Genomic DNA, 12,856 nt, shown 5'->3' on the forward strand with positions numbered 1-12,856 from the left:
TCCGTCAACAATGTATCAAAGTGTTTATTGTTTAGCACTGTCTTGAAACATATGCTGTGGAAGAGAAATCACATCAATACAAGTCTAACCAGCTACAAAAACTTGACAGCAGGGAGGGATTCCAGGTGTTAAAAGGTTAAGTATCGTGTCCATCCAAGGGGCCCTACTCTTGTATAAAGTGAAGACGCACTTTCACATCCTATCGGGAGCATACTTCAGATGAGAAAAACCTGAGAACAAAGGGGGCCAGGATGATTCAATGGGGCGTCCATTCGCTGGTCAACGGCTTTGTTCTCGGAAGTCGTTGGCATGCTGTGAAAATGGCCATTTGACGCAGTAGATGAGGCCGTGCCATCGCTTGACGCACTGCGCTCTTGCAGAAGCTTCAAAAGGGGGGGGGGGGTGTAGAGAGAGCAGTGCGGAAGAAAATACACAATCCACAATACTAAATTTTGCAAAGTTGTGACATCTGATCCACACTCACAAGACAGCAGAAGACAGTTTTGAAAGGGCGTCGATATCCAAGCCTTATCAACCTGGACGGCTATTGAAACACTGGAATGAGACTACGGCAAGAGCCTAGTGCCACATCACACATTTCCAGTCGAACACGACGCAACAGTGAAGCACTGCAGAAGAAGCGGAACTCGTTTGTATCGTGAATTAAGTCACCCTGGACTCCTAAACTGCCATCCACCGAAATCTTTCCAGGGCATAACTGCTGTTCATATGTACATGTGGAACTTTCGCACAGTTCCAGCTTTTCAACTGAAGTGTTACAAAAACATTGGCACTTTTTTTTTTCTTCTCAAAATTCATTGCTCTGTCTACTCTGAGCTGCCACTTCTTGGTAAGCTCCAAGCAATTCAGACAGCAGAAACCTTCTTCGTGGATAATGCAAGAATGAGAACAAAAGCCACTTGTCACCATAACTCGGACTGTACCAGAGTTCACACCCAGCTTTTCTTGCTACTCGCCTCTATGAACTGAAAATGACGTCTTAAAAAAAACACATTTTTGTAAACTTCGAGAACTAGAACAAGCACAGTAAGAAAACGAAAGTCAAGGGGCCCCAACAAGCTGTGCGACCTCACCAGGCATCAAAACACAGCACCCGCTGAAACTATCACTTGTTTTAAGTCGTTGCTCTCAGCTGCTCCTTGCGAGGATAAAAAGGAAGCTTCAGCTCAGAAAAAGAAATACGCAAGTCGTCTCACAACAGATATTCCGCTACTTCCACAGGTACATAGGCCGTGTGCTGATAACACAGTAGTACACCAAACAGCCTTCACAAGTGAACACAAGCAGTGCAGTCGCGTGTATTTACAAACATGACTCATGTCCACAGCGTTCAAGCAGTGGGGGCATTCACCATAAGAGCAACAATTTGAAGCCTGGTGTCTGTGCCTCAAACTGCAGCAGACTGCGGGGAATAGAATGCAAAAGCCATTTCTACTCAATACAACGCAAGTGTCGTTGTGTGCAGTTATCAGAGATGCCTATCAGCTACAGACAATAACTAACTGGCAAGCAGAATAAGCAGCTAATGCTGATGTCATTTCATGAACGTCTCTACCCACACCCTTCGGGCTAATGTGCAGAAAGCATACTCTTTCCAGCTGACAACTAACTTAGGTGTTGGGCTTGTGGCTTCAAAACACTAAATATAACAACAAATTTTCACACATATTGTACCTATTGTGAACAGTGCAACAGCACAATAAATTTCACGTGGAACTATGGACAACACAGCAATAGACAAAATGCACTTTTTTAAAGTGGCATTGACACGGCTCAAATGCAAAAGGAAAAAAAAAAAAGAAATCACTGAGTTTCCTGCAGTATAACAGCTGACAGGCACACTTGCTACATGGAACACGAAAATGCCTGAACATGGAACTAATGCTGTAGCCCCCAGAAACCTCAAATAGCAGTATGTGCCATTAAGAACAGCTTGTTGTGCTGACCCAACCAAAAAAACCAATGCTACTGCCACCCCCTATATTCCAATTAAAAAGGCACAGGAAGTCTTACTTCTTGGCTAAGGCAACATAACAGCTGAATTTTACTGGTGCAAAGAAATCTTGAAATTCTGATTAACAGTAGGCACATCACAAGTGTAAGCTACTGACCAGGGTGCTGAGGCATTTAAGCTAGGTCCATCTTTTTTTCACTACTGCAGGGCCCCAACCCCCTTTTATTCACAAGGCATGTCTTGCACTCTGTCAGGGAGCCTTTTTTTAAAATGCAGGGCTAAGTGTAAACAAAACAAAGCTGGCACAAGCAAAGCAGAAAAAGGAGGAAAAAAAGGGCTCAACTACAAATCGGCAATGGCTATTGGCGACTGATGATCATTGGTCATTCTGTTTTCTAAATGACATGGCTGGCATGCTTCAGAGCAAACCAGAATGTCATCAACTGAACATATAAAAAGGACAATGTATTAGCTGGAAATGATGAAGTGGTGCGAGGAACATCTGTACATGCTAAGAACCTAACTCTACACAACATTCTCTCTATTACCTTCGCAGTCAACAACACAGAAGCACAGTGTACAGCCACAAAGTGAATAATGCGATTGCTCCCACCAGAGCCATCTCGAAAAGGGGCAACCTGTACAGGAACACTCTGTCAATGCCTATAGCATTCTTTTCTCATGCAAGCACAGTCACCAGTCTTTTCTCCAATTTGTAGATCAATCAGAAGCGCCAGCTCTTGCACTCGCACCAAGCTGCTATGCGCAACAAAACGTTTCTGCAAGTTCCTTCGAAAACCAAGACTATCAAGGGATTAAAACAACTTTAAAAATACATAGAAAAAAAAATCATTCTCGGCCTATAAGATATCCGATGGCACATAACCTTAGGTACTTCAGTGACACATAATTGCATGCGCAACATGAACAATAAAGATATACACATAAACACATATATAATATATATATACTATAAAATGCCAAAGCAATGTGCAACATGTTTCTGCTTTGACTACTTATTAGTTCCCCAAAAAAAAGAAGACAAAAAAAAGGGAATTGAAGAGAGAAATCTGCTTCCCAATGCCATGAAGAAAACTTGCATACAGAGGCACTTTTGAACTCTTCTAGCCTAGGTAGTTTTTTTTTTTTCTTTCCATCTCCTGTTCCTCGCAACACCTCGCAGCATATTCAATACAGCATCACTGAACTCTCACAAAGGCCCATATCTCTAGAAACAACAAGAGAGTCTGCAAACACAAGAACTCCAGCTACTGCTCAGTGACCACGATTTAAAACAAAGCACGTATGAAGGAACAATAAGAACACGGGTTCCGGAAAACTGACAAATGCACGCTGAACTCTGCGCTGACCAGTCCAACGAAGCTGTCACCAAACATGAGAAAGGCAAAGCAGTGTCGATGTTTTTCTTCCTTCTCAACAACAACGAAAAAAGGGGCGGGATCTCTCATCAGACCTCTGTGGATGAAAGATGCCGGGTTTTATTGGCCCGTCTCCTGGCCAGTTCAGACGCTGCGACAGGCTCAAGGTTAGGAGGCTTGGGATAGTTGTTGATGGCCCTGAACGTCGCTGCCATGGCCCCCTGCAACAAAGAGGCAAGGTGTACAGCTGTGCAGTAGCAATCGCATCTGTCTGCCGCATGTTGCCGAGACCAAAAACAGGGATGGAAGAAAACGCACTGCTGTTCCTTCACGTCAGGAATCCTTTTCCCCACCCCAAGATGCATTTCCATCTCTGCCACTGCAGCCAAAGCAAGAGGCGCAAGCACTGCTCATCCAGGTGTGTGCATCCATCCTATCCAGATGCACATGACCATTTCTTTCACTCCATACAAGCGCTTTTGCACTGAAGAACTGCATTGCCAAATGTACTCAATCGCGAAGTTTAGCCATTTTTCTTTATTTCCGGTTCGAGAGAAACAACATTTTACTTTACTTGTGTGACCGAAGAAAAGATGCGCTGTGAATACACATTTTGCATTTGCCTTCACAAGGGTGTGCAAATCAGTACACTGCATGGGCTGTAATCACTGGCTCGTGCCCGACCCAGGCCCGGTACCCTCTGCCATTACCCGGCCGGGCCCGACCTGAGTCGGAGGAAGCTCTCGCCTACCTGGCCCGGCCCGACAAGTGGGCGGGAGGCCCAAACAACACAAAAGCTATAAGCGTGCTACAGCAACACAAATGCCGTTACTATGAATTTCAGTAAAAAAGAGTGAGTCACTGTTAGAGTAGAACTCTAAAATTCTCTAGTTCCTGCTTGTGGTCGAGTTGGTAGTTTTTATTTTTTTGCCCAGAAGAAACAGATACAGTGCTTTGAATGCCACACATGCCAATTTGCTGAAAATAACTGAAGCCTGTTTTCTGCCTGTAAGTTTCGGATCCTAAGCATGTGTCAAACAGACTTTAACACTGCAATCTGTTTGCCACCGACACGCAAGAAGTCACGCGAGACCACAAGGCAGCGAGGTGCCCGCTTGTGTCTCTTCTAAAAGCTGTTTCTCCCACTGTTGCTTGTCTGTTACCATCCAGCAAAAACAGAACGAAGGAAAATCAACTGGGCTCGGATACCTAATGCGTCTTGTTATAATGAGTCTTTGCTAGTTGGGGTCTTGCTCCCAAATTCGAACTCATGAGATTGTCCTTGTTCCTCCGCATGCATTCTGCTAACGTGATAGCGCAATTATCGCCACAGAAACGGGAGCCGTGCTTTCTGTCAACTGCCGCCCGAACCCACTGGCACTCATCTTGGAACCAAGCACAACGCGAAGCTCTGTCTTGGGCAGCACGAAAGGCGCAAAGCGAGTGATGTTTTTTACAAAGCACGGATGAAAGCGCTGTCACATGGTATTTTCTCAAACTCCGTGGGATTTCGTTTTCCCCGAATAAAAATTGGCGGGGGCTTAGCTTTGGTTAAGCCTGGTAGGTTGCGAAAGCGCGCAGCGCCTCCAAGTGAAGGAACGCAGTGCGCCGCGTCTACAGGTCATGCGTGGCTACCGGCTTTTTGAGGAAAGGAAATGGCGCAGTAATTCTCTGTCATCTCGGTGGACACCATAACCGCACTGTAAAGGAAGGGAGGAACGCCACCACCGGTTCTCCGCGGGATGCCTTGTTGTTGCGACTGAAAGAAAGAGAACTTGTAGAATGCCGCCGGGCTCGCCATTCTGCAGTATAGGGGCATAGGCGCGTTGCCTAGCCAACCGCTCTTGCCTTTCTTCATCTGTCTCCTCGGCACGGCGCCGGCGTTTGCGCGCAGTACGCCTTGTACAACTCCTCAGACATGACTTAAGCGGAGTGCGCCTGCGGCGCCCCGTGTATCCTCTCCTAGCGAGCGCCCTCACGCGGAGGGCTGAGGAGGCCGTCACGTGGTAGCCGCCGCGCCGAGCGAAGGAACGACTACGGCCGAAGAGACGTGTTGGGGCCCCTGCTCTCCTCTGGTCGTGACGTCATGCTGTCACGTGGTCGTGCCACGTGACAGCGAAGGAACGACCTCCACCGACGGCAGAAAAGTGCTAGCAATATTGCTTTCGCAATAAAAACGGCCACGCTAAGTCTATCTCGTTGAAAGTGCCTGGGTTGGTCAATATCTGTAGAGCTCCGCAACTTTCCTACTGACGCCTGAACTTTTCAAGCTATACTCAAAAAGTTACTTTAGTTATCTCAACTTATTATTGAAGTTGGATGAGCAAAAAAAATTGTTCTGTAACTTTAGATAAACTCTAACAAGTTAACAACATCCAGGCGATTTCAGTTCTGAAGAACGCTTGGGTTTTTTCAATATCTTGGTCCAAGTTAGCTGGGACACCCTGTATGCATGCTGTTTTGCCCGAAAAATTGGTGTTTTCTGCATTACTTTTATTTTGCGCGCGCGCGTGCGTGCAGGTTGCTTGCATTACAATTACAGGTGGCCCACCTACCAGAAGCAGCCTTCTTTCTCTCTTTCTTTTTCTCTTTTTCTTTCTTTCTCTCTCTTTCTTTCTCTCTTTCTTTCTCTCTTTCTTTCTCTCTTTCTTTCTCTCTCTCTCTTTCTTTCTCTCTCTCTTTCTCTCTCACACACACACACACACACAAAAACGGCTAAATGTCGGGAATAGCCACTATAAGCACTAGTGCACTAAAAAGAAAAGAAAAGGCGGAGGGAAGAGCTGGACCAACCTTCACCAGATGAGGCTCCTGATGGGAGAGCCTGCTGACTGGAAGATTGTTCTTATTCACAATCCAGGCATGTCCCAAGACATCAGCTGCCCTGTATCTCTGCTTGGGGTCCACATGCAACATTTTCTGGACTAGATGCTGCAACAGGACAGGAGGTTAGAGCACAAATCTAACTGGGGCTAGGAGCGCCGGAACAAGACGGTCAAACAATGCACCTTTGCTGGACTTGAGATATTGGCCCAGTTTCCCGACATTAGGTCAAACCTCCCTTCTCCAATCCGGGCCAATATGTGGTTTGGTGTGTCATTGGGTCCATTTGCAAAGGGTGTGTGCCTGCAGAGGAGACATTACGGGCAAGCATGAGTCTTTGTACGTGATCAGCGGCAAACTAGATTGAAGGTTATGTTGCCTTTTTTTATTTCACTTCTGGTTCAAAGGGTACTTTACCATCAAGCAATTCCATCAAGTACAGCTCCGCCAGCCACTTAGAAGCACAACAAGTTCTGCTACGGAACCTTCCAAGCATCTTTCACAAGGTAATACATATTTACAAAACATGAAGGGCTAATTGTAGTGAAAACATATTTATATGAAGGGCTAATTGTAGCGAAAAATTTGTGAAAAAAAGAGATTGTAAATTGTTTCGAGAGGGAAGCAAATGCTGCATACTTCAAGGTGCTGGGATACATCTAGGGATATTCAACAATACTTTAATTTAGCCAACAAAACAGGTCATTGTTTTTCTGGACACAAAAGGCAGTGAAAAAGGCCATTAATGAAAGAGGCAATGAAACTTTCAACAAAATACAATTTCAGTCTAGAACTGGAGCAAAAATAAAATTTTCTAAACTAGCTTAAGCACTTGTGCATGACCAAGCATTTGAACTAAACATCTAACTTTGTGTCCTCACTGAAGCACTACTTTTTAGCAAGAAATTCAGAGCATCAAATTAAGCCAATTCTGAGGCTTACAGCATTGCTTCAGAAAAGGGCAGTTTTCATTTGATACTATTTTTAAGCAGACACATCACTAGCCATGGCAGCTAAGTATGCAGATAGCTAATGAACACCTTCTATATTATTAATTCCAAAATAAACATTTGTATTTTGAAATTCGTCTGATTTTTTTTTTCTGGCCATCTGGTATTGCAACTTACAATTTAAATGAACTGTTCTTAATATTCAGCTTGACACGCTCAGTTTAGCCTATATTTATTGAAATAAAAAGTTTGAGATAAGGACACAACACTCCCTGCACAAGTTTAAATCAGCACAGGTAATTAAGCACTCACAAAGTCTCTTCATGTTGACGCAAGTGAAGACCAGAGCTACTTGGCTGCTATTTTAAACAGCTAGATAATGTCTACAATTACTGCTTGAAACCAAGACCCACAAGCAGCACGAACTAAAGCTGTCTTATTTTGTAAAATAAAATTTTTAGGGACGCCATTAGCCGCACATGTTCCAGCCAACACACAGGTAGCTTTAATAAATAACACTTCTTGGTCCTGAAAGCCGATCTGATTAACATGCCAACACACCCTGCCAGCATTGTGTACAGGAGCACGCCCATGCTCCAGATGTCACAGGCCTCGTCGTATCCCTGCTTCTTCAGCACTTCGGGCGCCACAAAGTTGGCCGTGTAGCATGGTGTCATTAGAAGCCCATTCTCGGCGCGCATTTGCTTTGCGAAGCCAAAGTCGCAAATGCGCAGGCTCTCGGGACTGCCACTCTCGTCTGCGTACATGATGTTGGAGGGCTTCAGGTCACGGTGTACAACCTGCGCACAGATGACCACAACACAAGTTTGAAATGCCCTGGCAAACCTGGCAGCTGAGGACTTGCACTCAAATGAACAGTTATCTGCCACAGGGAAAACTCTGAAATACAGCAATTTTAGGACCATATTTAAGCTTTTGGGAAGCAGGCTCCTTGAGAACCTGCAAGCAGTATGAACAAAAGGGGGCTACTACTGATGCTAGAACGAATGTCCTATACCGACTTAGTTATATTTAGCAAATACAGTCGAACCCGGATATATCGAACCCGCATATTTCGAATTATTGGCTATATCGAACACACAGATTACCCCCTTGAAAATACTATGTAAAAGTATAGGACAGTTGCGTTGTATATCGAATTCCATTTTCGCCGGACATTGGATATATCGAACGCCGCGCCGCGCTGCACCCCTGGAAGGTGCGCTTTCCCCAAAGACATTCCTGTCCGGTCCTCAGCCGCCTCAGCGGAGAACATTTCCGCAGTCAGCAGGCGCAGGGCCCCCCCTTTTTTTTTTTTGTTCCCCGTTTTTGCGGTCACCGGCGCGAGCTTTCCCGCTCCTCCTCTCCTCCTGTACCGCCGGCGTGTGCTCCGTCAAGGTCATTGGAGATCAGCGAAGAGAGAGCGCCGCATGGAGACGCGCGGCGACCACGCTTCTTGGGGAAAGAGAGAGAGAGAAAACGGTCGCTCGTGGGCTCATCGTGGGTCTGGGGAAAAGAGAGAGCTCAGAAAAAAAACAAAAAAAACGAAGCCCAGAGCGCCGATCTTTCTCCCTGCTCTTTCTTTTCCCTCTGTCGTTCCTTCGCAGCCACGTTGATTGCCGCTCGCATAGGCTTCGCTCTTATCGCTCCATCTGCGCCTCGCATGTTTTTTTTTTTTGTGTGTGTGTGTGTGCCTGTGTTTCAGCGCGCGACGTGAAGCAGGCCCCAGTAGCCAACTGTTTTGGCAAGGCAGGCCTTGAAGTGGCCGGAGATGAATGTCCGGAAGATTTAGATGACGATGAGTGCTTGGACGACGCGTTTCGCGACTTGTCCAATTTTCTCGGCGCCGTTCCGTCCGAAGTGACTGTTGAGGACTTTAACGCTGACAGCGAAGTTCAAGCGGTAGCTGGCGTTCAAAGCGCCGACTCCAGCGACGACGAGGGCAACTGTGTCGTCGAAGAAACGCGTCCGTGCGCAGCCACTGAACTGGCGTCAGCGTTAGCCTGATTCGGCGCTGTTGCGGCGAAATGGAAGGCACTGTGCTCTCGCACCTGGACAGTCTCGAGAAGATCGAGGCCAGTGTTTTGAACTTCGTTTCCCAGGGGAAAAAGCAGCCCAAAATTAGTGATTTTTTTTTTCCGCGAAATAAAGCGCTTTCACATTGCGCGCCCATACTATGTGATTCGCGGCTGTTCCAAACGGTAAGCCACAATTTGTTATGATCGGGAGTGCAGTTTTAGCCTATATCTGTATATCGAATTTTCGCTATATCGAACTATTTTCCGATCCCCTTCGAATTCGATATATCCGGGTTCGACTGTACATATATGCACACACATGCACAGGCACTAGCTCTTAGTGCATGTGTTAGCACCCATGTGTGCATGTCATCTTTCTTGTAGTGTGTCAGTGTTTGTGCTAAGTGTTACAAGGCAAGATGTGCCAGCTCGCAAAAAAAGTTTTACAAGGGAGACTGAATCTTGAAAAATGTCCCAGCACCAACATACAGACTATCATTGCAGAAGCATGCAAAGTGTTAGATTTCAGTGCCTAAATTTGTGGGGACCTTGCATCGCTCGTCCCCTGTGATTAGCTTCCCCGCAATGCATTTTCCCTAGTTGGCTATTAAATAACAAGTGAGGGCGCCAGCGTCGCAGCGACACAAGCACCACAGATGGCGAGATTGCTGCGCGCGGAGAGACGACTTTCTCTTCAGCTCGGAAACCCGACACGTATGGATGTTCGGCATGGCGCTCCGCTCTTCACCAGCAGGGCGAGGCCATGGGGGGGAACGTCCTGTCCCATCGCGTCCCGTTCGACCATGGGGAATCTCTCCTGCACTAGCGTGGGTGAACGTTTGCTTGTAACCGTGCTGGTGAATTATCAAGTGTTCGAGCAGATGCACCTCATGTCTTTCCAGCCGCCGCTGGCGACGCGTACTGGGCACTGATGCGAGGCAGTCTCGGGTCTCTGCGCCATGAAAACCCGTGCTGTCACGCCACGTCAGTCTAACTGTCGGCTTTCGTCTACCTGTGTTAGCACCAAGTCCAGTAGCAGGTGTACTCTTTGCCTATGCGCCTTTTAGTCCGCCAGAGGCAACAAGCAGCACATAATACGCGCGCAACACTGAGCTCTGGTCATGTCAGTTCGATGCACCGCACGCAAGCAGGCGCGAAGGGGACCTGCCTTTCCTACCCGCACTCGCAAGGACACTTCCCTGCACCTTTGCAAGAATGAGTGGGGGAAGCTAACTTGCTGGGTAAACTAAAGATGCGGGGAAGCTCTCTTGTGGGTTTCATTTTTCTCTAGCTTGCTTCTAGAGCGCTCCAGGCCGCTCTTCGAGTACTGTTGCACAGAGTCACCGTGGGTCCTAGTCGCTGGGAAAGTTAGTCTTAACCAAAGGAAATGCAAAACAGTTAGTCTTAAGTGGATTTTTCAAAAACTGACTCTGTAGGAAGCCAAATAAATGTTCTCATTTTGTTCATCGTATCCGAGAATTTATCTTAATCGAGTTCCTCTTAAAGGGACACTGAGGAGAAATTGAAGCTGGCTTGTATCGACAGAATACCAGCTCCTGATTACAAAAACGCCACTCATACTGACAACAAAGTTCTTGTAACGTAGAAAAGAGCAAGAACCAAAATACAGGTATCGCCGCCACAGGCCAAACTCTCAAGTACAAGCGTGATGACGTTATAGGACAAAACAGTGTTGCTAGAACCAATGGTTCAAGAAACACTAGAACACGAGAAGCTACGAATCACTGAGGCGCAGCCAATACATGCGCAAATCTCCTTGACGTCGCCAGATGGCGCCACGTATCCGGCAGCTACGCGCGCGCCTGCAGCATTGGGACCAATAAGCGCCTGCTTACCAGCAGTAGGCAGGCTCCCGGTGTTCCGCTAGCGGTAACAAGGTACACGGTATGCTAAAGGTGTCTATTTGCTAGAACTTCGTTGACGACTTCAAGAACGGGATCCATCGTAACGCTGGCAAAACGCTGGTGCAAACGTAAACGAAGCGACGGTAGCGACGGCCGCAATAGCCGATAGATGCCTTCAACGTGCTGCCGGCGGTAGCTTTCTTTTCGGCTACTGCCAGGCCGCACTGCTGGCCGTCAGAAATCACGGAGTCTGCGTTACGTCATGTTTCACGTCTCTTAGTCCTCTGTCGTCATAGACGAATCCCAAGTTTGAATCAGAGCGGCGGGAAAAACTTTTTCAACTTCGAATCCAAATTTCTTAGAAATAAATGCATCTTTCGCTGCCGGCCAAGTGGCAAAAAAGCCATGAAATGCCAAACTATCGGATTTTGCTGTAAAAAAAATATTGATAGAGCTCTCCTCACTGTCCCTTTAATGAAAAAGCTACTGTATTCTGGTCCAATAAAAGCAAAGTTATCACGCACACAACATGAACAATTGGCACATAACTCTTCTTACATACACTTGAACAGGTGCTGCAGCCAATCCACGCTTCAATCAGATTAACTGTAGCATCAAGAAATCTGCCGATGCCATTGGCCGGAAGGCCTCCGTCGAAAGGCATCTTCCGCTTCACTCTCGAGTAGTATCTGACTGTAGCATCACATGAGTACAGATAGGTGGGGCAGGGCACGAGCAGCACTCACCCCATTGTCGTGCAGGAACTTCATAGTCTTCGCAATAACTTCTAGTACAGCGCTAGCTTCCCTCTCGCTGAAGTGCTTCTGGTTTAGGATCCGATCCAGGAGCTCGCCGCCCTTGAGCAGCTCCATGATTATGTACACTGATGTGGCATCCTGGTACACCTGTTTTTGACAAGGCCAAAAAAAAAAGGGAGAGAAAGAAGAACCCTTAGATTCGCACAGCATTAGGCATAAGGGAAAGGTCACAGCCACCAAAATACCAATTAAGGGGGGACACTGGTCTTGAAAAAAAAATTTTTATTAATGAAGTCACAGTTACGAAATCTTCAGGGCACATGTATTTTTGTGCGCTGATTCTAAATATCTCATTTAATTTCATGTAAAACAATTCCTTGAGCACTTATGCACTTTTTATGCTAGTATTTTGCGGAGAGTTTTGAACAAAATTTGCTGCGGGAAACTCTCTGAAATGTATGCCATTGGGTTCTCTTGACACCAAAGAATACAAAAAGGGTAAAATGTAAAAGGGTCACTTCAGAAATGAGAAGGAAAGTGTGTACTATTCCTGTTTCTGAAGTGGCAGCTTCAGTACCCTATTACTCAAGTTCTGTGAGAGCCAGGATGATAATTTTACCCTTATTGTATTTCTTGGTGTCAAGAGAACCCAATGGCATACATTTCAGCGAGTTTCCTGCAGCAAATTTTCTTCAAAACTCTCCGCAAAATACTAGCATAAAAAGTGCATAAGTGCTCAAGGAATTGTTTTACATGAAACTAAATGACATATCTAGAATCAGCGCACAAAAATATATGTGCCCTGAAAATTTCATAACAATGACTAAATTAATAAAATTTTCTTTTCAAGACCAGTGTCCCCCCTTAAGTATAGGAAGGCAGAATTCCACTTACATCATACACGGTGAGTATGTTCGGGTGCTGGCCGTACCTCAGCAGTATCTCCACTTCCTCTTGACAGTCTCTCTTGAATTTGTCAATGATCTAAAATTATAAACAGTGCTTCAATGAACTGAAAACTTCGAAGTAGCACATGGTACATTTTTACTACCTCCTTCTTAGCTTACCAAATCCGTTCACACTCTTCT

The 12,856-nt window shown here is 46.1% G+C and overlaps 1 protein-coding gene across 2 annotated transcripts in view; it reads right to left on the bottom strand.

Annotated features, from left to right (window-relative positions):
* The window catches only part of S6kII (Ribosomal protein S6 kinase II), a 25,671-nt gene continuing 12,815 nt past the window's right edge, over positions 1–12,856 (bottom strand). For both annotated transcript variants that reach the window (XM_089570658.1, XM_089570657.1), the window contains exons 14-19: positions 12,663–12,752; positions 11,757–11,915; positions 7,689–7,927; positions 6,363–6,480; positions 6,148–6,285; positions 1–3,575 (exon numbers count right to left, since the gene is read on the bottom strand). In XM_089570658.1, coding sequence (XP_089426784.1) covers positions 3,444–3,575; positions 6,148–6,285; positions 6,363–6,480; positions 7,689–7,927; positions 11,757–11,915; positions 12,663–12,752 — 876 coding nt within the window. In that variant the 3' untranslated portion in view covers positions 1–3,443. The remainder of the gene's footprint in view (positions 3,576–6,147; positions 6,286–6,362; positions 6,481–7,688; positions 7,928–11,756; positions 11,916–12,662; positions 12,753–12,856) is intronic.

Source organism: Amblyomma mixtum, chromosome 2 (assembly GCF_055824585.1).
Source record: "Amblyomma mixtum isolate Tamu chromosome 2, ASM5582458v1, whole genome shotgun sequence".
NCBI classification, from domain to species: Eukaryota; Metazoa; Arthropoda; class Arachnida; order Ixodida; family Ixodidae; genus Amblyomma; species Amblyomma mixtum.